The sequence below is a fragment of the Danio rerio genome, chromosome 20, assembly GCF_049306965.1.
Source record: "Danio rerio strain Tuebingen ecotype United States chromosome 20, GRCz12tu, whole genome shotgun sequence".
Taxonomy (NCBI): Eukaryota; Metazoa; Chordata; class Actinopteri; order Cypriniformes; family Danionidae; genus Danio; species Danio rerio.
This window is the reverse complement of record NC_133195.1, coordinates 6931003-6956046: the sequence shown is the minus strand read 5'-3', so window position 1 is coordinate 6956046 and position 25044 is coordinate 6931003. Positions and strand designations below refer to the sequence as shown.

The 25044-nt window shown below is 39.4% G+C and overlaps 2 protein-coding genes across 2 annotated transcripts in view; both read right to left on the bottom strand.

Moving 5' to 3' along the window:
* Positions 1–23749, bottom strand: part of igfbp3 (insulin-like growth factor binding protein 3) — a 29304-nt gene extending 5555 nt beyond the window's left edge. The window contains exons 1-3 of the mRNA NM_205751.2: positions 23207–23749; positions 7256–7536; positions 6967–7086 (exon numbers count right to left, since the gene is read on the bottom strand). Coding sequence (NP_991314.2) covers positions 6967–7086; positions 7256–7536; positions 23207–23564 — 759 coding nt within the window. The 5' untranslated portion in view covers positions 23565–23749. The remainder of the gene's footprint in view (positions 1–6966; positions 7087–7255; positions 7537–23206) is intronic.
* Positions 1–25044, bottom strand: part of dsg2.2 (desmoglein 2, tandem duplicate 2) — a 713230-nt gene that overhangs the window by 578801 nt on the left and 109385 nt on the right. The window lies entirely within an intron of this gene.

Genomic DNA, 25044 nt, shown 5'->3' with positions numbered 1-25044 from the left:
TAAATTTAGCTTGATCTCATCATTAGGTATCTTATAGTACCAAAAGTGATTTTGATGGACCATAACTGGCATTCAAATCTTTCTCCATTTTGTTAGTAACACCCATCTTCTAACGATCCAATCAGTTCCCAATGGATGAAATCAAGTACCCCCGTACATTTTTTAACTCAATCAGATGTACATCAAGATAGGAGAGGAACAATATTTACTTCTGTTTGATTCTGACTGGAGTGGCACGGTGGGTAGCACAGTCGCCTTAAAGCTAGAAGGTCTCTATTTTGAGCCTCGGCACAGTCAGTTTACATTTCTGTGTTGAGTTTGCATATTCTCCCCGTGTTGGCATGGGTTTCCTCCGGGTGCTCCCGTTTCCCCCACAGTCTAAAGACACATGCTATAGGTGAATTGAGTAAGGTAAATTGTCCGTAGTGTATGTGTGTGAATGAGAGTGAATTGGTGTTTCCCAGTAATGGGTTGCAGCTGGAAGGGCATTCTGCTGTGGTGACCCTTGATTAAAAAAGGGACTAAGCTGAATAAAAAAATTAATGAATGAATGATTCTGACTTTAAAATGATCAGTCACCTACTAAGCCGAACTATTTATAAATTTTGACAACTTGTCAATTTACAAACATATACATATGACCCAGTTTTCCATTGAACAGAGGTTTAAATGTCCGAATGAATTGTGATTTTGTGTTTATAAAAACAGTTGAAAGTACGAAGGTGAATTTAACCAAGCTAAAATATTTGCCGAGAACCGTTAAAGAGCTGCTAGGACTATTTTAGGAAACTGGCATACACTCAAAGTCATCTGGAGCTTATTATACTACACAGGCAAAACAAACACACACACATACAAGCATGCACACCCACATACGTATCCTCAGGTGGTCCATCTAATAGTCAAAATCCATTCTTTTAGACATGAAGGAAAATGTGGAGGTAAGAAAGAAGGAAAGAAAGCTATGGCAAGAGATAAACAGACATTGTGCAAGGAAAAAGTGGATGAGTCAGAGAAAGAGAGAGGGAGAGATCAAAAGCAGTTTTATTGAAAGAGTACCAAATTAAAATACCTCAAGCAGAACAAGAGCAGTCTGGGAATGAAACCTGGCCTCCACAAGGGGCTGCTTCAAATGTTATACTCATCCTTTCAATTTCAGTTGTCTCTTCACCCACTTTTGCTCTAAACTAAAAACATTTGCCTAAACAAGTAACATATCCTTTTCCAAATACTTTGATCAGTTGGTTATGAGTTTACATCTGCGTAAGAATAAAAGAAAAACAATGAGTGTACAGGAAACCAGTGTTTAATTAAATGATAAAGTCCCGGAACAAGGACTGGTGATGGATAATTGAGGACGCGTGGAATGTAAGTTAAAAAGATGTTTTAGTCATGGCCACACTTTATTTTGATGGTCCGTTTGTTGAATTTAAGTTACATTGCAACTAATTCTCATTAGATTATACAGTTAGATTAGACTGTTAGGTTGGTTTATGGTCAGTATAAGTTGACATGTACTTGCAAAGTATCTTATAGTCAGTTAAATGTCTGTTGAAGAAGCAGTATCAACAGATATTAGGCAGACAGTCTACTAATACTCAAATGGACCATCAAAATAAAGTAGTACCATTCTCACTTATGAATATGTACACTCGGTAGAATATTTTCATACATTTTAGTCTTAATTTCCCAATGTTATATTAAATGACCATTAATATTATACTTTATTCTTTGTTAAACATATGGTCATTGCATCAATTTCTTGCTGTCAGGGGCGTATGAGCTGAGGATCCACTAAAATAGGTGCTGGATCCAATTCCAGAGGAGGTGGATCCGGATCCTGCTTGTTCCGGCACAAATTAAGCCCTGCAGAAAACTGCTCACGCTGAGCTGCTATGTATTATGGGAATGTTCCATTCAGACTGTACAGGGACACAGGATGCTTTCTGTCTGATACAAGGGGAACTAATGATGATTACGTTTTTCATCGTACACAGTGAGCTTTTCTTCAAATTAAATCAATGATTTGTCAAAACTAATGCAATGAGCAAGAAGACAATTTTTGGGTTCTAAATGTACCTTAAAATCTCATCAGTGAAAAATCTCTTTCCAAAATAATATAATGTAAAACAATTAATGATGAGGATTTATGAAATAATGTGTTGCTAGAATTTGTATGCCTAGTTAAAAGAGTTTCAAACTCATGTTGGAACCTGCACCCATTAAGAAAATGAAAGTATTTTTTTTTACTTCACTTTCGTCAATTGGTGAAGCTTGCTTGGTTTGGGGCGCATTGAGGATTTGCTCGTCAGTGTTTGGACTTTCAGCAGTGAAATTTAAACCACACTGAACTAAATTAAACTGAACTTCAACTCTGAATACTGGACTGACACAGTTTCAGTTTACTAGATCTTCTATGTTAAGCTGCTTTGCCACGATCTACATGGTGAAAGCGCTATAAAAATAAAGATGAATTGCAAATATTTCACATTACGATAGCGTACAAACATTCAAGTAATATAGAGCCCTGATAATTAATAACTGCATTTTTGCATATGTTTATGTGTTTGAATAATTGGATGAGAGACAAACCCCTGTTAGTGTGGCAATTTCTGAAGGCTGCAACGGATCTGTATGTGAGAGAGGGAGAAAGAGAGCGCGCGTGTGTGTGTGTGTCACAAAGCAAGCCTCAGTCAGCACTGGCCCATAATGATGCCCTTATGGGCAGCAGGAAGGCGGAAGGGCATTAAAAGCAGCCACAGGGTAAACACAAGCTCATAAAACACACACACACACAAACACACACGCATACACAATATGTGAATGCAACAACTGCATTTGAATAAGAACAAGCAATGTGTCCAAGAGGGTTTGTGCCTGTTAGGTTGCATGCCATTTGGAATAAACGCTGCCTGCAGAGTATGTGATCATTATATAGTCATTGTGGTGCAACTGCAAACATAGAGACTAAACAGATACCAAGTATGAATATATATTGATGTAGCTTTAAGTCAGAATGAGAGGAAACTGATAGTCTAAGACGGCTATCTTGGAAAAGCCCAAGTGTGTGTTTGTTTTTAGTGTATGGGTGACCGTATCGGTGGATAGATGTTTGAGTGAGAGCATTTGCACTCGGGATCATTCCCAGCATGCCTGGCATTCTCTTCTAGTCTCTCAACCCGCATCACTGAGATCCTATTCAGCGTGAACGCTTAAGTGGACTGCCTGGCCCTGGGAGAGATCAGGGGGCTGAGCAAAACCTCCAGCCCAGCGCAGGAGTACAGTAGCCTGGGTGAGAGGTGCATCTGAATCGGGAGGGGAGGGGTTGGCGGCACTGGGGCCGGCATGCCTGGCCTCTACTAACACACTGAGCCAATTCATATAATCAAGGCTAAAATTAGCACAGATTGGACTCTGCTCTCCACGGGAATGGCCTTCAGACACACATGCCCCCACATACATACACAAATGCTCTCATTACAGATCTTATTCTGGGGAGTGGAGGGACCCCCAGGCACCCAGGACATCTACAGTTCACTTGTGTGAGTATGTATGCACAGGGGTTTGTGCGTGTTTGTTTTTGATGCCAAAATAAAAATGAATGACTGCAATCTCAGGGTCGACCGAGACTCAGGCTTCGGCTCAAACTACCACGACTGAAGCAAAGCAATTTAACATGGAGACCGTTGGAGGGGAATCTGATCGGCTTGATCTTCATCAGGCACAGTCTCATGTTTGGACACAGCCTGTCCTGCAGATGTTCTTCTATCATTACCAGATATCCGAGCAAAGGGGTTTGATCTTTCCAAACACACTCTAGTTTATTTCTGTAAGAACTTTTTAATTTATTATGTTTTTGCTCAAGTGTCTTTTTGCTAGTTTATTATGTCTCTTGGAGGCATTGTAAAACCAACTAATAGACACTGATTGCTAGATTTGTTCACCAGCCAACATCCTTTCATTCAACTATGGCTTTTAAATGGCCACAATCATACAGAGGAAGGTACCGAGGGAAGGGAAATGTCTCAAGGCAGGTTTTCCACTTACATTGTGTCCAAAAATGCTGTCTGTAACACGTGCCACTATGAATCTCTCTTAGATGCAACCATGCTCATCACCCTCAAGTCTCACCCCCAGGGTTTGTTGAACATGTTTCTTGAAATATCCAACCTGAACCTATTATCATTTTCTGAGAGGAGAACTTCTGGGCTTACCAGTCAAAAATATGGCTGCGTCCCTATTCGCATACTATCCATCCTAAACAGTATTTGAAAATAGAAATAGTATGTCCCAAATCGTAGTAGGTTGAAACGAGTATGCCAAAGCTTCCCGGATGGTTTACCATTTCCGATAAAAATTTTAAGTGTAGAACCATCCATAGTCTAACCGCTGATACTGTCCACAGTACAGTTGCGTTTTGGATGTTAAATCAATTACAACTACGAACGCACGTGAAAAGTGTAAATAACTACAAAAATGATGGACGCGCGAGACCAACCGTCAAGTATAGAGGCTTCGGTAAAGATGTTTGTATGACTGTTAATTAATATCTAGCCCACTGGAAAATATTTAAAAATCGCATTTTCTGTGTTCGATTTCATCTGCAACAACAATACTGACCTTATATAAAGAAGTGCTTGGACATTAACATCTGAATGCAGAAGTATCTAAAGACCTGAGGAGATTTCTCTGCATGAAAGACTTGTATTTCGAATTAACTTGCTGCTGAATCTCCATTCAAGAGTTCACACTTAGCTGATGATTGATTATAAGCAAGTATGGCATGCTGTCCCGGGAGAGAGCCCTGAGTCCAAAAGGTCCTTGAGCCCTGGGCTCCCTCCCGTTTGCAGGGCGAGAGGGGAGCTTTGAGCTCAGGTAGATCTCGACAACTCCCTCTTGGTAAGAACTGATGACTAAAAATTGAATGCTATGAAGAGATATGCTGCAGGATGAGAGATTGACTGTAGTGCTAAATTTAGATTGATCAATTCACTCGTTGTGCATGTTTTTGGAATGTGGGAGGAAACCGGAGGACGCGGGGAAAACCCACGCGAACACGAGAAGAACATGCAAACTGCGCACAGAAACGACCCCCAGCCTGTTCAAACACTAGAACCGGTGACGTTCTTGCTGTGAGGCAACAGTGTTAACCACTGGGCCACCGTGCCGCCCTATGGAGGGAAAGGTGAAGAGGTAGGGGTGGAAGGGGGGATACTTCAAATCGAAGATGCCTGTAGTAAAAAACCCTGGCTCTTTATAGTGCGTTAAGAAATGGCCTGATTGGTGGATCCAATGCAGAACCAGCCGTGTTCAATCATAATCACGAGATTGTGATCGAAATTAGTTTATGAATAAACTTCACATATGGAAGGAAATTAAACATAAAAGAAATGTGGATGATTGACAGGCTCTTAACTAAGCAACACAACGATCCGTTAACAAGAAAGTAGTATGTCCCAAAGCTTGCATACTCTTCTGTTACACACTCAAATGTATATATTTTCCTTCACATACTATAAGGGTGTAGTATAAGTATGCAAATTGAAACACACTAACAACGGCTGACGCGCACCTCTCAAAAATTGTAACTACAAATCGCAACGATGCATAGCACAAGCTCAGTAATAGGTAGCTTGAGTAGCTGTGACAAGTGTGGGTGACCCGATGGAGCGAGTGTTTACAAGTGTTGAGTCCAGTGATTAAGCTCCAGCTGGAAATTTTTGTTTTTTTTTCACCTTATGATTAAGGTTGTTGCAAGTCCTTCGGTTCCCGCCGCTGAATGAGCAAGTTTGACCTACTAGCTACTTGTACTTTAAGCTACGTTCAGAAAAAGCAAAACAGCGGTGAAGAAACTAGAACATAAAAACCTACCTTCCAGCTAGTGTGTCGGAAGTGTTACAGAGCAACAAAAACAGCATGCAGAAGTATAAATGCACGGCTACGCCCAAGGCAGGCGCCGTGGGTCACACCAATTACTCGATGCAGAAGTATAAACCAGCCTTGAGGCTGTGGGTGATTGATGGGAAAAAACGATATCTGTGGTCAAAAAAGTTTCTTACAGCTGCCACTATGAATCTGTCTTTAATGATCATGCACACTATTGCAAGTGTTTCCAGAGTTATCCAATCTGAACATATAACATTTTCTCCATTCTGAGAACCCAGCCCTAGAGAACAGCTGGTTTAGCCAGCAAAAAACCTCCGACAAATTGACATCATGATCCTTTAAGGTCACATGTAGCACAAAACTAACCAGTGCACTCCTACAGATACAGACTCCCCCTCTGTTCAGCATAAAGCAGCACCTTAGAAACGTGTGTTTCAGACAGATTATAAATCTCGTCCTTTTTTTGAAACCCTTCCTTCTCTATATGTCCTTTTCATAGTGGCCACAGTGTTGTTGTTAGGCTTTCAGGGTCACTGTGGTATCCGTCGGAGTGGTTTTCCATTTTGAAAAACCAACAAATAATCTGTTTGCCCCAAATTCACCCAAACTCATTAGGGCCATTCAGACAAGGCTCTTTGACTCATGCTCTTAATAGGGGGTTGTGGCTGACTCACAACTTTTCCGAGAATTGCATTTGCCCCCACCAACTACCTTCTCTTGTTCAGACCCACTGATGCACCTCGTCAACTGTAGAAACAACTCATACTTTCAAGAACCAGCATGCACATATAAATAGGCCTCAACCCAAGATATCCCAATACTGTTGTGACAGTTGCCATGACAGTTACTTATCGTTGTGTACCTGTATGGTGGTACAATAATAGCTTGAGAATCTGTGCTGATAACACAAATGCTGAATGCTTGATCCCAGGTAAGGATGGCCTAAAATAGGATCGCTACTTCTCCCTTGAGCAAGGTACTTAGCCACATGGGGGCCCTGTAATTGTTGCAATGTAAGGGACTGTAAATAAAAAGCATCTGCCAAAAAAAAGTCAAAGCGCTTAGGTAAAATGTAATTACCTGTTTTTTCTTGTAGAAACCCTTTTGGTCACAGTTTGGAATGCGGAAGCGTCTTGGGTTCAGCACATTTGTGAACTTTAACTGCTTCATAACACTTTCCATCTCCCGACGACATGGGCCCTGTGCAAACACACAGACAGAGAGGACACAGAATTACCGGAAATCTCAGACTTATGAAGAGTTCAGAGTAGAGAGACACAAACAAGGAGAATGGGAATAGAATGTACTCTACACAATCGCATGCTTTGTCTTAGAAATGTATGCTGGCAGAAATACAGTTCGTGCTTACATATTCATTTTCTCTCTTCGACTCCAGACTAAAGTTGTGAATATCTTGAACGATCCAACCGGAAAATGGTACAACTTTATGGACCTGGCTTTTCTTGACTTGTTCTTTTTGGATCATCTCCAGTTTGTTTGAATGCATCATAGGATCACTGGGTTCTGATGGTGTCCTTGACCCTCCCTGCACATCTCTGGAAATATCTGTCGTGTGATGGACCGTCTCAGCTTCCCCAGTGCCTGCTGTTCTGGTACCATTCTGCTCCTTTCCTTCTGTCTCTGGCTTGTCTAAAGAAAAGTTGATAAAACATGTAAATGGGAATTCACACAGGTGCATCTTATCACATGAAACGAGATATGTCCAGCTGCAGAACCGCAGAACCACACACGTTTCAGGCACACACAATCTAGCACACACGATTTAGGCAAACCATATATGGTAACTAACTAACTCCTTAGGAGCATTATCGGCACCTATTGAATTTCACAGATATGGTTTCCCATTTCAGTCATTATTATTATTATTATATCGTAACGATCATTTTAACATCTCTGCTGTTTCTGAACTCAAATTATGTAAATAAAAATAATTGGTTAAAGAAATTTATGACTTTATTCACGTGTCCACATACACAAAGAAAACATAATAGACCGTCTAATTGTAGGATTAAGTGTAATAAACTAATTCAGGATCTTAATAGCCTATTATCATACTTGGTTAAAATCACTTTGTTGCAAAATATAAAAAAAGCAAACAGCAATGTGTCACATTAAAAAGAATTACTATAATTAATCATTTAAACAATATAATATAGTTTTGAGTTGATAATCTTAACTGATTATCTGATTATAAATTACCATCTTTTACCAAACTGTCACAGCTGTTATAATTATTATTATTTATTTAATTAATTATTAATAGTTAATTTGTTTCTATTGCTAAATTTTAGTTTCAAAACAATAAATTGCTTACTTTAAATTACTACAGTATTAAATGTGGGAAATCATTGACTAAAAAGTTATAAGAAAATTAAGCAAATACACACTATTTAATCGCTTGAGTAAAATATTGATATAGTGTTATGCATTTATTACATGTAAAAAGATTTTTATTACAAATAAAATGAATTATTGCCTATAATAACTTGCTATTATTTCCTTCATTATAAATGAATCCATTATATAAATTAAACCCGTCCAATTTAGATCGTTCAGCAAAGCCAGCAAACGAGTACCTGCTAAAATGACTCTGTCCGATGACTGATCATATATGATGACTGATAGAAAACATCAGTTTAGTAGTATATGGCAATCGGAAACAACGCTCCCCATTCACGCGTCTCGATCACAATATTTGTGAAATAAAGTAAAGTGAACACTATTGGTTATTGTGTGCAATGTTTATTAACCATATATATATCAAAATAAATGGATGACGATGTCCAAAAAGACGTTAATAACATTAACATCCGTCGTAACCATAAAGGGCTCAACAATAAGGACTGCCCGGTGGCCCGGGGCCAGCGTGAAAGACACTCGGGACAGTAGACAGGATTGCTACTGGCCCCTATCGGCCAGTAACGATGAGCACGTTTTTTTTTTTTTTTTTTTGTAACCTGGTAACAACCAGTACAGCAAAAAGATGGCAACATGGCGGCAAAATTAAACAATGAGGCTAAAAGAAAACGTCTGTTTCTAAAGTCTTAGAGGCAGACAATTACATGGGTACAAAATTAAGAAACTGAAAAATAAATAAATAAATAAATAAATAAATAAATAAATAAATAAATAAATAAAACAGTTGTCAGTTTGGCAAGCCATTTTTATAAAAATTATTTAGAATTGCATTAAAACACCAGCACATTTTTCATACTGCTTTGAGTATTTGCTTCATTTGCATAAAATCTTGAATTTTGCTCATTATACATTTATTAACATATTTAAAATGTTTAAATTCTAGATTCACAGGCATAATTTTGCCACTATTTAAAATACGTCGCGAAGAAATAGCTATTAACTTTTTAGTTTTTTTGGTGGGGCCAGTGAAAATTTTGGCAGGGCAAGTAAAAATCTCAACCAATGGCCCGATCGGACCCGTATAAAAAAATCCTTAGCGTTGAACCCTGCCATATATGGTTTGCCAAGATTGTGTGTGCCAGATTGTGTGTGCCTAAAACGTGTGTGGTTCTGCGGGTCTGCAGCTGGATATTATTGCATGAAACAGAATACCACAAAGGGACAATGTTCAGCTGAATTTTTCTTCAACCTGCTCCATCGCAAATACTGATTTATACTTCTGCATCAAGGGCATGAATATGCTCCGGCCAGCCTGCACACGGTCACATAGCCCTCGCCATAGCTGAAGCTGACGTTGATGCACACCACTCAAAATATGTAACTACACGTCGCAATGACCCGTAGAGCAAGCTCTGTGATTGGTCGACATATTGTGATTGGTCGACATATTTGACATATTAATTGTCCAGTTTCATCTGGAATGTGTCTCAGACCACCTCCTGATGTGTTCGAGCGATCAGAGGTATATTTGTCTCGATTGCATTTCGGAGGGCACCTGTCCATTTCAAAATCAGCTGATCAGAAAAAACACATCAAGTGAGCAGGTGTAAACAGCCCCATAGAGTCATTCACTCATGATGTCAATTTGTAGGTCAGTTCAGATGGCTATTTTGTCAACAGTTTCCACGGAGTGTGGGAGGAAATTTGTCCAAAAATTCATATTTTTTAAGCTATGACTGTATAATTTATGTTGCAGAACAAAATGTGAAAGTGACTTTAAGAGCGTTTACCACACACATAAATCAAGAAAAGTATTATAAAAATGTTTGAAAATTCCTGAGGGAATCCATGGCTAGAAAATGCTAATTATATTCCAGGTTTTGAGGCTACAGAACTAACATGCTTTTTCTAGCATTCCCCTGCTGAAAAATCCAGCTTAAACCAGGTTGGCTGGTTTTAGCTGGTAGACCAACCTGGTTTTAGAGGGGTTTTGGCCACTTCCAGGCTGGTTTCCAGCCATATCCAGCCTGGTCTTAGCTGGTGAGGCTGGGAGATGACCAGCTAAAACCAGCTTGACCAGCCTAGCCAAGCTGGGAGTCCAGCCAAAACCAGCTATATCCAGCTTAAACCAGACTGTTCAAGCTGGTTTTAGCTAGATTTGGCTGGTCATTTTCCAGTCTGACCAGCTAAGACCAGGCTGGAAATGGCTGGAAACCAGCCTGGAAATGGCCAAAACCCCTCTAAAACCAGCCTGGTCGACCAGCTAAAACCAGCCAACCAGTCTAGGCTGGTTTAAACTGGATTTTTCAGCAGGGTCTTCAAAGTCAAATGTTCTTCAATTTTTTTTTTCTTCAAACATTCAAAGATGAAGTGTAAAGGTTCATATGAGACAGAGAAATGCAACAGAAGAGAAAGATATATAGAAAGGGGGGATGGGGAAGTGAAGGAGTGAGTGTATTTATAGAGCCCTAAGTTACAATCGTTAAGGGCGGAGGATAGACCACCTGACCCGAAACCCAGAAACCAAATACGGCTAGAGGATTGCGCCGCATTTGCCTGCCTTCACTAACATGGTACGGTAGGATGATCTAAGCAACAAACATCACATGCTTTGCTATCTGTGCCCAGCTGAAGCTTTGCTGTGGGTGCTCACAAAGTCTACTCAATGCAAATGTGGTTTAAAAGTCATTTTCTCCAATTCCACACCATTCCTCAACCGCCGAACCTTATACTTATCCTACTAAATAACATTAGAGATGTATTATTAGAGGATTTGATTCAACATCCCAATTTCACTTAATTATTATTTACTCTTAACTACTACACCCATCAGAAGGAAAGTTCACTTACACTCTGTCATCATCTGCTCGTTCTCATGTCATTTAAAACTGTTGTCTGTTGTTGTTGTTTTTTGGTTTTGTTTTTATTGCTTTATTTGTTTTTTTTTTACCCTCACACAAAAGAAATTACTGCAAAAAATGTTCAGGCTACTCTTCTGATCACTAAGCTATTTTTGGCAGCTAAGCTATTTTTGCCAGCTTTTAGCTTAGCTTGCTACATTTATGTCCCCAAGTTGTACACACTACTTTAAGCATGGCACCAATTATAACCCTTTAATGAAAAAAATAACAGCTTGGACATTCCAAGATCAGGGGTGTCAAACTCAATTGCTGGAGGGCCGAAGCCCTGCACAGTTTAGTTCCAACCCTGCTCCAACACACTTACCTGTAGGTTTCAAACAAGCCTGAAGGACTCAATTAGTTTGGTCAGGTGTGTTTACTTAGGGTTGGAACTAAACTGTGCAGAGCTGCGGCCCTTTTGGAACTGAGTTTGACACCTGTGTTCTAGATAAAATGCATTTTTTTTTTAGCAATGATACATTCCCTTTAATACTGACCAACTGACTAAGTATTTGCACTTGTGTGTCACTTTGATTAAAGAGAAAACCTGGTAGTAGGGTAAATGAATAAAGCTAGCCAACAGACATCTTCGTCAGTATTTTGTATGTAATTTTGATCAGCCATTTATTGTTAACAAAATCTGAGCATTTGGGACATGAGGTCCCAAATTGCATGGTAACTGCAAAGTGGTTGACCAAGAGTGCATGTGTCAGCTTCAACAAATGCCTGGCGAAACTGCTGGGTGAAGATGAATTATGGCATTGTTTAAACATGCTGTCCTCTTGGGGTTTTACAGCCCTTGTCTGTTGAATAAATATTCAGTCTCTGGCCGTACAAAACAAAGCAGAGCTCTCGCAGGAATGAGAGACTAATAAACAGCTGGAGCTGAAGAGAAAGAGATATTTAGAAAGAAAGACAAACAATATGGGCCATTAAATATAGAATGTGAGAGAGAAAGAGGCTGTAAAAGAGGGCGGTGGGGCAGAATTGGTAGATAAAGGTCCACTGAACATGTCAGACAGAAACATCTGAATATTGTGAATGTAACCTCTCAGGTTTTTAAACTCAGATTGGGATTCAAAGTGGTGATTTCAGCATGTGAGGCCAGTATATCCAACGCAATCTCACGGCAATTCGTAACTTTTTGATTTAGTGGCTAATTCGTTTGAATTCGTACAATCTAATACCTACAGTTTAGTACGATTAGCTAATCACCCAATGACGGTTGGGGTTAGGGGTGGGGTTAGGTGCCACGCCTCCATTTTAAAATTGTACGTTTTCATACGACTGAACTTGTATGAATTCGTACAATTTAGCCACTAAACTGACAAAACGTAAAATACTTAAGTTTCCTCGTGAGATCAGGCTGGTATACCAGCCATGATACCAAAATTTATTGTGATTAACAATATTATTGTCATTTTAAGACCATTTCATGACACCAGACTATTTATATATAACGCCAGTGTAACTAGGGAGGCAATGATTATCGATTTTGGTTGTACGATTAGTCTCAGGATGGGAAGAATCATGGTTATCTTGATTATTATGAATTCATTAATTTCAAAACACTACTAGTTAAGTAAATCACATGAAAACTCCTTATTTTTTTATATGTTTTTATTGCTGCTTAGTAACCAAATAATACAGCTCAAAATAATAGTAAAAAAACAAACAATAGTCCCTTTCTTTTTCAACCTAAAAATAAGTGAAAAAAAGCTTTTGGCATTTGAACATAAGTAAGAATTTTACAAATAACAGAAATCAATAAATGAAAAAATAAAAATGAGAACAAATTAAGAAATAGCATTTGACTAATGTAAAGCAACATTTAAACTGAGACCCAATCCCAATTCTACCCCTTAGCCCTTCCCTTTACCCCTACCCCTTGTCTTGCGCATGCCTGTGAAGGGGTAGTGGTGTCCCTATTCTCTTTAGCTTGAAGGCGTAGGGCTAAGGGCAAGGGGTATACACCCCTTCAAACAAAGATTTTTCAGGACCACACTCGAAACCAAGGGGTAAGAAAATTTCAAAGAATACACCAGTTACAGCTGCACCCGGAAGTAAAGAAATCCACAAATTAGTTTTTTTTTGTCATTATTACGAATTTTTACAACAAACAAACACATGTTTTAATATATTCATAATTGTGTTCATGGTTTACCATCATAGTTTAAAAAAAAAAAAAAAAAACGCTACAATAAAAACCGCTAAATTTCATGATTTATAATCCATAATAATAACTTCTGTATAGTAGTGCCACAACATTCTGACACTCTATGACACTGGAATACCCAGTCAGAAAAGTCTAGTGGCTGTCAATGGGCTTTAACCGTATCTGCTATAATGTTATTGTTGTTTTTGGTGTGTTTACATGGATGAATATGGCCACTGTGTAAATGCACAGTACTGTTACAATCTTACTGCCACATTAGATCGTTATGATAACATAATATGTCTTCAGTGATTTCCAGAAGATAATTACCAAAAAATAAAGCAACTAGAATAACTACAGCAGTCGCGATCGTATGATCTCATATGAATAATCAGATTGCGAGGACATCTGATGACGTGTGCAGGTGCTGTAGTGCTGTCCCAATTCTTAGGGGTAAATTTTGAAGCCCTTTCCGTTATCCCTCGGTTGTAAGGGCCTAGGGGAAGGGTTAGGGGTACAAAAATAGAATTGGGACTGAGCTTAAGTTTTTCCCTTTTAGGAGAACAAATGTAGTCAAAGGAAACACGTTTTTTAAACTCAAAAATTCAATAATGTTTAATATTCAAAACACAATTTTCAATTCACCGTATTTCAGTTCAAAAATTTGCTTCAATAAATTCAGTGAATCAAATTTAGCTGTTTGACATTGACCATATTAAATGCTACTTTTGTGCTGTTATTAGCTTTTTTCCTCACTTATTTACTGGTTTAAACATCTTAAATTGGTCCACCTGCTAGTGAAAAAGCAGCTGGAGATCGTCAATCTGCAATCTATTCCTTTTCCTGCAGTTTGAATTTTTGGAAGCAAATTTTTGAACTGAAATAAAATTACGCTGCGCATTTTTCACCGGGAATGAATATTTTGTGAGTGAAATCTGGAAATTAAATAAGAATTATTGTCTATATTGCTCAGTGAGCGCCTTCTTTCGGATAAGACGTTAAACCGAGGTCCTGACTCTCTGTGGTCATTAAAAATCCCAGGATGTCCTTCAAAAAAAAAGAGTAGGGGCTTAACCCCGGCATCCTAGCCAAAACTGCCCACTGGCCTCTGTCCATCATGGCCTCCTAATCATCCCCATATCACAATTGGCTTTATCACTCTGTCTCTCCTCCGCCAATCAGCTGGTGTGTGGTGTGCGGTCTGGCGCAAAACGGCTGCCGTTGCGTCACTTTGTGGATGCTGCACACTGGTGGTGGATGAGGAGATTCCCCCCTATGTGTAAAGCACTATATAAATATAAGGAATAATTATTTCTATACTGTAAATATTATAGTATTTATATCTCCTTAGTTGCTGAATGCTACAGTATATCAAAGTTTTAACTATAGATTTTACTGATAAATACTAAAGCATATTTACAGTCTATACAGTAAACATTCATTAATTCGTTTTCCTTCGGCTTGGTCCCTTTATTTTTCAGGGGTCGCCACAGCGGAATGAACCGCCAACTTATACATAAGTTTTACACAGCGGATACCCTTCCAGCTACAACCCAGTTCTGGAAAACATTCATACACACTTATTCGCATGGATACACTACGGGCAATTTAGTTTGTTAAATTCACCAATACCGCATGTTTTTGGATTGTGGGGGATACCGGAGCACCCAGAGTAAACCAATGCAAACATGGAGAACATGCAAACTTCACACAGAAATGTCAACTGACCCAGCCAGGAGCGGAACCAGCAACCTTCTTGCTCACAGTGCAGTATAATATACACTATAGATATTTATAGAAATCTTCAGTTCACTTTTGTGGTCATTTCTTTATATTATTATATAACAGGTACTCCAGCAACTGTAGAATTACCATAATTGATTCACATACTTTACTATAGGGCGATTTAAAAGTATGAATACTATTTACATGTTTACTTTGTGAGGCAGGATTCTTCTGTGCGTTTAATGGCTGCATATATTTGAGTGGCCACTATCCCATTTATTCAGCCTAATTAAAGGGAACATGAATTGTCATTCAGTCACAGTTCATTTTCGATTAACTTGCAGTAAGAAAAACTGTGATTTGGCAAAATCACGCTGAATTAACAACTGAAGCTCTCTCCGCCCACGCAATCTCCCCAGATAGCACGTGTTATTAGTTTGTGTGTGTATGGAGATTGAGCCTGAGCCCTGCCTCCAACAGAGCAGACAAAAAGACACTGGCCGTGTGATCGACGAATAGATTTATGACACAAAATTCTTTTAGGGAAAAAGATTATACTACTTTTTTGTAAGGTTATTTTTTGTTTGTTAGTTTTAAGAATGTCTATTAGCTAGTATACTCCAAAGCAGTGACAAAATTTGTGTTAAAAAATAAAATAAAAAAAATAAAACTGAAATAAACCTATATAGCTTGTAGTTTGTCACTTCTGCCTAAATCGATCAACATTTTTTTCACGTCACCTCATCCTTAAGCTTCTCATCAAATCTTGACCAATCAAATGCTCTCTAGTATCTGACATGCTCCACCCCCTTTATGACACTTCTTATTTTCTTTTCATTTGATGCGTTTGAGCTCAAACACTTTCACTAGCTACTCTACACACATTCAGACCTTTCTGAAAAGTTACCGGCAATTTTCCGGAAAGGGATCATGTGTGAACAGGCCCTTTTTGAAAATACAGGTAAATTCGTTTCGGCAATTTTACAGAAAGAGACATTGTAACATTTTCAGTAATTTGCCGGAATGCTGCTCTGTGTGAACGCAGAAGAAAAATTCCCAGTCAGAGCGCGTTCACACTTATGCCGAGTTCAGACTAGTCGTGTCACGGATGTTTTCACACTGCATGACTATCTGGGCTAGCGATCCGTCTGTGGTTTGTTTACACTGCAAAGATGTATCGGCGACAGGGTGGTTCACACTGCATGACTTTAAAATAAGAAGAATCGCCGAAACTACGTTTCACAAGCAAACACACGTGAGAAGACATGGAAACAATGCAAGGTCACATTAGAGCTGCACGATTGTGGCTAAAATGAGAATCGCGATTTTTTTGCCTAAAATAAAGATCACGATTTTCTCACGATTCTGTAGATATAAAATAAAGGTTAATATGAGTGGGCTATTATTATTATTATTATTCTCAAACATGTGGTGAAAGAGCAATAGGCTTTGTGTAGGTCTCCTGTTGGACTAAAATGCTAAATTTTGCATAGACTTGGAATGGTGGACTTGAACAGACTTTAGATTTGTCCTCGTCATTATTGCTGATGATAATTCTGATGTTGAATTATTGTGTTTGAGACATATGCTTACAATCTGTCATTTTCTGCTTAAATTCGGTCACTGATGTGATTTTCGTGAAAACAGAAGACTGGGTGGGTATTTTTGCATTTCGGCAGGTTTTGAATACTTTTTTGGTTGGAATCAGTCAGCTACATCTGGCAAAAATGTGTGCGTTTTCGTTTTTTTTTCACTGCTAAGAGCGGTTCACTTCCCGCGTGGCTCTCAAACGATCACTCTGTGCCACAAACTGAATACCATTTACAACTTTATTACCTGTTATTCACAGCCTATGCAGGTTCTGTTCACTAAAGTAGACTTCATTCAGAGGCGTGTGCGCCCGCCCGCCCTCTCTGTGGCAACAGCTGATGGTCAGCTCACTTCACGTGTGATTTTCCGGTCACAAATACATTACATAAAGACAGAAATGGCATTTTTGGGGTAAATTATATCATATAAATATAGCATGTGACTCTTTCAACACCATTTGGAGGTGTCCACGCTGCTGATCAATGTATGTAAAACAATGTGAAGACTTGTGCGGCCACCATTGCTTCTCTCCTGAACTTGAAAATATGATTGACAGAATTTTAGAAATGCTGGATTAAGATCGTATAGAGGGTTAAATCAAGATCACGATCTTTTTACGCTTAATTTTGCAGCTCTAGGTCACGTAATATACATCTTGTTATTAACTACATAATGTGAAAGACGCCTTTAGTGGGCTAGAAAATGTACTTATTTTGCTCACCTGGCTTTGAAGGGAGCAATTTCTCCTAAACTTTTTTTTAATTCTTCGACCCGGTTGTGCGTATTGCTTAGATGACACATCAAACAGACACAGGTGCTCCTGGCAAATGCCCAGTAGTTTTTGGGTCCAAATAAACTGAAAAGGTGCGCTTTTAACTTCTCCTCCAGCCTCCTGCTGGCTTACAGGTACCCACAGTAGTGAATACTGCTCTCTCATTGGCTGTAGGTGATCGCTGATGTTATTTTTAATCAGACCTCATTTGACATGGCATAATTTGAATCGCCAACAGCTCCATATATTTAGCATGTCATATATCTCATAGGCATCAGCGACTCATTGGCGATTCTTACAGATCACGTCTATGATAGTTCATACTGTGTGATTGTCACTCAAATGCACGAGCACCGATTTGCCTAGATCGGCGATTTCTCAAAACCTGTCGCCAAGTCTAAATTGGCGCTAAAATCATGCAGTCTGAACTCGGCATTAGAGCGTGCTGATGTGACACGTCTACTCCAGCCAGTCAGAACATTCAGACGTATTCACATCCACGCTGCTTATGAAAAAAGAGCCTTTAATATTTTTTTCCAGACACACTTAGCTGCTAGTTGTTAGTCAGATAACGTTTCTATGTTCCTTCTTAATGGCAACTGTGATTATCTATAAAATGCTTTATATAAACCGCTGTTTGTTTACCTTCAAGCTCTGCTTCAGTCGCTTGACGCCTGTGCATGTGAAGGAGTGCTCTGGTGACACACACACATATGTAGGCTAAATCTCGACATGCGTAAATGTTCCTCCAGATTTTTTCATCGAAGTTGTTCACAATACTTATCCATTCACAGAATTTGAAATGTAGTCAAATGTGTAAACATTTAGCTGCGGTTCGCTCTTCTGCCTTTGGAGCTCTCTGGAACAAAGCAGCTGCATGAACACTAAAGCTTTAAATAAAAGTGAAACCATCAACAAAGGCCAGACCCCCTTATATGTATACAAATACAAGTGCAACGGTTTAGGGGTCATTTGTTGTTAATGATAACAGAATTTATCGTTATTTTGGGATGGTTGTGTGAATGGTCTTTTATTCTTTATATTTACTGGTATCACTGCGTGAAAGGGACTTATGTCTCACCCTCTCTTCATTTTTCAGTTGAGATGATGTCAAACATCAGATAAAAAAATGCCCATTTTAATGCATTTCACAGGACCTTAAAAAAAAAAAAACGGTTGCAAATTAAGTCAATATATTGACTACCGCAACAGGTCTATTGCAAAGAGGCCGCTGCACTAACATCGACACAAAAGACTGCAAAAACTACCATCTGTCATTAGTGTAGCTCAAACTCCGACAACTCTCAGTAGCTGGTCTCTGCTACAGCTATCCCCCTAACACTCACTCTTGTCCGGGTCACGGCACCAATTTAATCTCCCTGGTCCTACTCAACTCACCCCAAGAAGGAATCTGAACCAGAAATGGGAGGCATGGTAGATGGGTGCATTAAAATGTAGGCTAAATACCTCAGCCTATAGCATACTACACCTCTTAAGATGCGGGGAGTGAGGTTCACCAATACAGTTCTTAATAGCTCTCCCCTGTTGCATTAGAAATGTAGAGATAGCATCTTGAGTTCAGCAGAGAGGAAGCGTAAAGTGAAAACAGATTTAGTTTGTGTGTGTATGTGAGTAAGTGCGCACTTGTGGCGCACCAAACACTCCTCTGTAGCCATGGAAGCTGCAGTCCAAACCAGAATTAAGCTATGCCTTTATTGACAATGACATAACAACAACAACAACAACAACAGAGTCAACAATAACAGCAGCTTCTGCAACGTAACAACTCGAATAAGGTAAGTAATTGCAATGACCTCTAACAACAGTGTGGCTAATAGCATGTGCAACATGTTGCAGCCTGTTTTCCTTGTATAACAGGCCTTACCTCTTGCATAAACAAATCCCAGGCAGAGTAAGAGAATGGAAGGCCATCTAATTCAGGAACATGGAAAACATCAATATTTAACCCTAGTGTAAACTTTTAGAACTTTTTACCACTTTTCCCAGCACCCAGTGACCCATTTTGAATCAGTCAACATGACGTATTTGTTCAATACCAAATGAGAAAATAATTTAGCATTATGGTAAAGCAGGCAGAATGTAAATGAGGGGGTAAAAAGATGCAGAGTTCTTTCTTGAAAGTGAATGCAACTGCAGCAGGTGAATTTCATGGCTGTGGCTACAAACCAAACCGAATCCGCCTCTTCTGAGAAACGCACACAATTAAGCATATAACTGCACATGCACAAACAAAGCCATAACTCATACCCTCATGATCTTTCATTCCTCTAGCTTTGCCACCGCTCCCACCCAGAATCAAGCTGGGCCACACTGCTACCAGCCCAATCAGGCCCTGCAAAAATATCATAATTCATGTGTGGCGGAGCCATGGGGTGGAGCCACGCACACCATGGCAATGGAGCCTGCTTTCTGGTTGGCCAGAGTGTGTAATTACCATAAAGTGTGGTATGATGGGAAAGTAGAACTGAAAAGCAGCATGGGCTCAAATGAAAGGGCAGCAGAGGGAGAAAACATGAGGTAAGGCACTACTGTAAAACAGCTGGCGCCCCCAAACTGCTTTTTAAAAGTGACTCTGAATCCTAACAATAGCCTTTGTGTGTGTGACAATGTCATGGTTGATTGCTTCAACACACCACTGCGGCTCTCTCAAATAACTAGAGAGGGTAAAAACAAATTCATTCTGGTTGCTTGACGTCAGTTATATCCGAGAACGCCACTTATTTTGGTTGTGTGGGACTGCAGCCTTCCCTTTCTCAAGGAATTCACTTGAATGGATCGGTTTTCTTGCAGCAAGGTGATGTCTCTATTTATGCATTGGAAGAGATCCACAATAAAAGCTTTAGCACGAGCAGACTTAGTCTGAAATGCTGAAAACTGAAAGGAACTTTGCCCAAGATATGCTATTTTTCTTGAGTCGTGATGCTCTCAATGGAGAGCTCAGGAGTCCCAGAGCCAGTAAACAGCTATAGAGCATCATTCACAAACTGTGAATCTGCGCTCTTCTGCAGGGACTATATATAAACGAATGTGGCATTCTTAACGATTGGGTTGGAGAAGCCAAATTTTAGTGCACACACACAGATACACAGAGCTGTTTCTCTCTCCATCTCTGGTTCTCTCTTTCACATACACCACACATTAAACAGCATAGAGAGACTGCTGTAGTGCTAAACCTTGAGAACAACGGCAGTAGTGTGGGGCCGTCTCATGGTGGCTGGACTTCACGACGACTGCATGTTGCTGGAGGTCGCTGCGTCATACTGGTGTTCTGAAACTCTGACCTACCTGCTCAGAATGACCTACTAGTAACGACTCAAATTATTCTCCTCAGGCAGAGAATACGCAGTTGGGATCTATTAAAAACGGGAACAATGCGCTGTCATGCAGAAAATACAACACATTGAGATTTCAACATGGGTTGCATGTTTTGTTTGTCTATGTTAAATTGACAACCCTAAATCGTTCTGCATAGTGTAGTCTTAGATGTACATGATTTTTTTTAAAGTGAAGAAGTTTATTTGGAAATGATTGTGTCTATAGAATAGATTAGTGGTTCTCAAACTTTTTTCATCAAGTACCGACTCAGAAAAAAATTCTCTCTCCAAGTACCACCAAAATGAGCAGTATTGAAATACAGAAGCGTAGTAGGCATAGTAAAGCAGCTACAACTCTGCACAGTTAAAAAATGTGGCAGATTACCTCAGAAATATAGGCTATTTGTCATATATGGCATATTATACACATAATTTTTGATAATTTTTTTAATATATCTAGCATGTACATGACATATTTCATTCCTCCGTGTACCACTAGAAGGAAATCCGCGTACCACTAGTGGTACACGTACCACAGTTTGAGAACCACTGGAATATATGTATAGTTGTGGCATGAGTGCAAGGAAGCTGTAGTTTAGCTGCTGCATATTATGGGATGTAAAGGAAGCCCTACACACCCCTAGAGCATATTAATGTTATGCACATTTAATTAAACTCACACAACTGTGTAACAGTGATGAAAAGGTATATTGGGATGTTACAGGATGCCTTCGTACATTGGAAAACTTTGGTGCAATTGCATTGTTAATGTGACTTATTTAAGGAAGCGTACTAGGCAAGATTCCGACGGTATGATAACCTTGGATAGAAATATCACGATATTGTGATTACTGCTCTAAAATATGTTATTTTTGCATGTCTTGGATTAAAATCATCAACTTTGTGTCTTTTTCCCCTATTAAACACAATATGATTTACTTTAAGAAACATTTAAAGTCTTTTGGAGCAGTAAACATGGCAGGCTAAATAATTAAGTCTTTGATGCCATAAACACATATTTCTTTACAACTGAATAAGGCATCTTGCAACTCTTTCTTATCTTTGGATATAAAGCACTCTACAGCAGTGGGTCTCAAACTTTTTTCATCAAGTACCACCTTAGAAAAAAATAGTCTCTCCAAGTACCACCAAAATGAACAATATTGAAATACAGTAGCGTAGTAGGCCCAGTAAAGTAGCTACAACCCTGCACAGTTAAAAAAACGTGGCAGATTACCTCAGAAATATAGGCTATATGCCATATGGCATATTATATACATCATTTTTAATAAATTTTGAAATATGTGTAGCATGTACATGACATATTTCATTCCTCCACGTACCACTAGAAGGAAGCCTGCGTACCACTAGTGGTACACGTACCACAGTTTGAGAACCACTGCTCTACAGCATGCTGGATGTTGGTTTAGAAGCGATTTGTTTCTCGAATGTTTGGGCTGATCAGCAGCTTTTGGTGTACAGGGTCCTTTTCTGATGGAGATACTGCTGCCCTAAACAACTAAATAAAATACTCGTAAAAAAAAAAACACAACAACTTACATATACCTTGAACCACCTTGAAACTGGATATCGTCCCGTGCCTAGTGTGAACACTGCAATCCGAACCCTGGTGCACACCAAACAAGTTGACTAAGACCAATGGAAAGTTGTTTTTCAGATAACGAATGCAGCACAAAGCAAATAAATCTAAATGAACCGAGAACATGGAATAATATTACAAGATGAAACATAAACAGAACACATAACACAACACAGTTTTGTTATGGATGTCTGGTATGCTATGTCACAAAATTCTTGTTTTGTGTGTGTGTGTTGAGTGTGTGTGTACAAATGACAGTGAACCAGGACTAATTGTATTATTCTGGAACAAATTAACCAAGAGAATCAATCTACAAGTTTCAACACAAGACACTCACAGGCTGTGAAGTGAAGATAAGGGGTTAAGTGGACCACGCTAAAAAATGCTTAATTAAGACAGTTTGGTGTTCTTACCTTACAGTCTGACAAAGCAGATCATCAGGTATCCAAAATACTAGCCTGACCAATGTATGTGTTTGCAGCACAAATATTTACAAAGTTTTGAAATCAAACCAAAAGTCTGCAATTTAGTAGACATGCGCCTAAATTAACGTTCGCGAAGTAATCGCCTTCGTCGTAAGTGGTAACCATAGCAACAGTTTTAGGCTGCCCAAGTGTGTTCCATTCGGATCTGTGTCGACTGATAAGTCCTGTCATCGTTTATCATTGTGTCAGGCGTATAAAGTTGAACATATGTCAATACAAAAGTTTGTTTACAAAGTATTACGTCGTTTGTGCGCAGACAGATACAGACATACAATCTGACTGCCTTAAAGTAATTCAATAAATAGCACTGCGCATGTAGTAGGCTACCTTGAAGTAATGAGGGTTGTACAGTATTAACAAACAAATCGTTCGCGCTTACCGTGTCCGTGAGATGGACTGCCGCTTTGCTTTTTGTCCGGTGCTTTCGCACACACGCCCCGTCCCTCCAGCAGAGCCTGCAGAGGTTTGCTCTCCCCGGGGCGATGTTGACAGCTCAGCCCGGTACCGCAGCGCCCCGTGTACACTCCGCACGCCTGGCCCTCGGTCAGCGGACAAGTCAAGCAGCACCCGCAACCGGGCTCCTTCACCGGCTCGTCGCAATCCCAGGGCAGCGGTTTGCACAGCACCATCGCCCCGTCGTCGCATGGCTCGCAGCGGACCACAGGGCTGACGCTTTCAGCCAGCCGCGCGAATGCTGCGAGGAGCGCGGTCAGGCAGAGCGCACACAGTCCCGTCATGGAGCCGAAGGGCTGAACACGCGCACACTCAAAGATGCGTGGAAAAACCGGTGCGTCAGATCACCTCACCTGGATCTATGATTACACTTAAGCCTGAGCTGTCAACATATGCTGCAGGAAAGTAGTGAGGCTTTGAGTTGCGCTGCTGTCACGTCGGTTTGACTAGACTGTGAACTACGCGGCTGGGTCTCTCCATCTGTAAGTGAGTTTAAGTGGAACTTCAGGTTTTATACAGGCAGGAAAAGCACGCGGGCTGTAAGTCACTCCCCCCCGGTATGAATTATGTAGTCACCGGTCTTAAGGGACCGCGCGCATCCCTAATGAAATCTGAACAGCATTTTAGACAGATGGGTTAATACAGATATGTTGCGCACGCTATTAGATCCGTCATAATATGGTCATTTACAGGCATTTGAAAAGTTTTTAAAAACACACCTGTTTACATCGCAAAGGAAATGTAAATTAATTATAACATTTTTTTTTGCATTAAAACTATTTATGAAATACTAAGCTATCTTTTTTTTGCTAAAGAGTATATGATGCATGCATATTGATAAATGCAATTCTTAATTTATCAACAATTCTTCAGAACACCAAGTTTTCAGTATCTATGTGTAACGTGCAAATATAATTTTTAAGTGTGAAAGTGTTCATTTTAAGTGTAGGAGTCACTATAAAGACAGAAAAACAACGATCCTAAGGTATGATGACACTTAGCTCGTCTAGCCTTGACTTACACAGTGTCAAATGCATTAAGACAACATATTAAGACAGAAACTACATATACTGAATAAGTAAAAAAAAAAAAAAAAAAAGAATAAAATTAAACTTCATCATGTCCTTTTTGGGTTCATTCTGTGGATGTCTTTCTATTGGTCTCAGTCTGCTTGTTTGGTGCACATCAGGATTCAGCAGCATTCACACATTTAACACCCCAACAAGAATTTAACACTATGCTAGAGCACAGCAGTTGTGCATCAGCATAAGTTTACTGTTGAACAATAAATCCAGAGTTCAAACCTGCTTAAAACTTCAAACCTGTTCAAACTTATATGTAACTGTGTTTACTTTTTTAAAAATGATGGGCTCCATATAGCATTTATTATATGCACATACAGTATGTCACTTTAAGCTGCTCTTGTACAAGTTTAAATCCAAAACTATAGATATGTTTTTGATTTGTTTAGTATTTCTACACATAAATATGTGGCCACACACTATAAATGCACACAAAATACATTTGGATACATACAGTATAGGACCTGTCCATGTCCAGGGTCTGCACTTTCTTTCTCCAATAGGTAAAAACAAATAAAAATTCTTCATTCATTAATTTTCTTTTCCACCTAGTCCCTTTACTAATCAGAGGTCGCCACAGCAGAATGAACAATATAATGTAATATATTATAAATATAATATATATTAAATATAATAGGACTTTTACGAAGAAAACAGACAATTTTATTCTTAAAACTTTAAC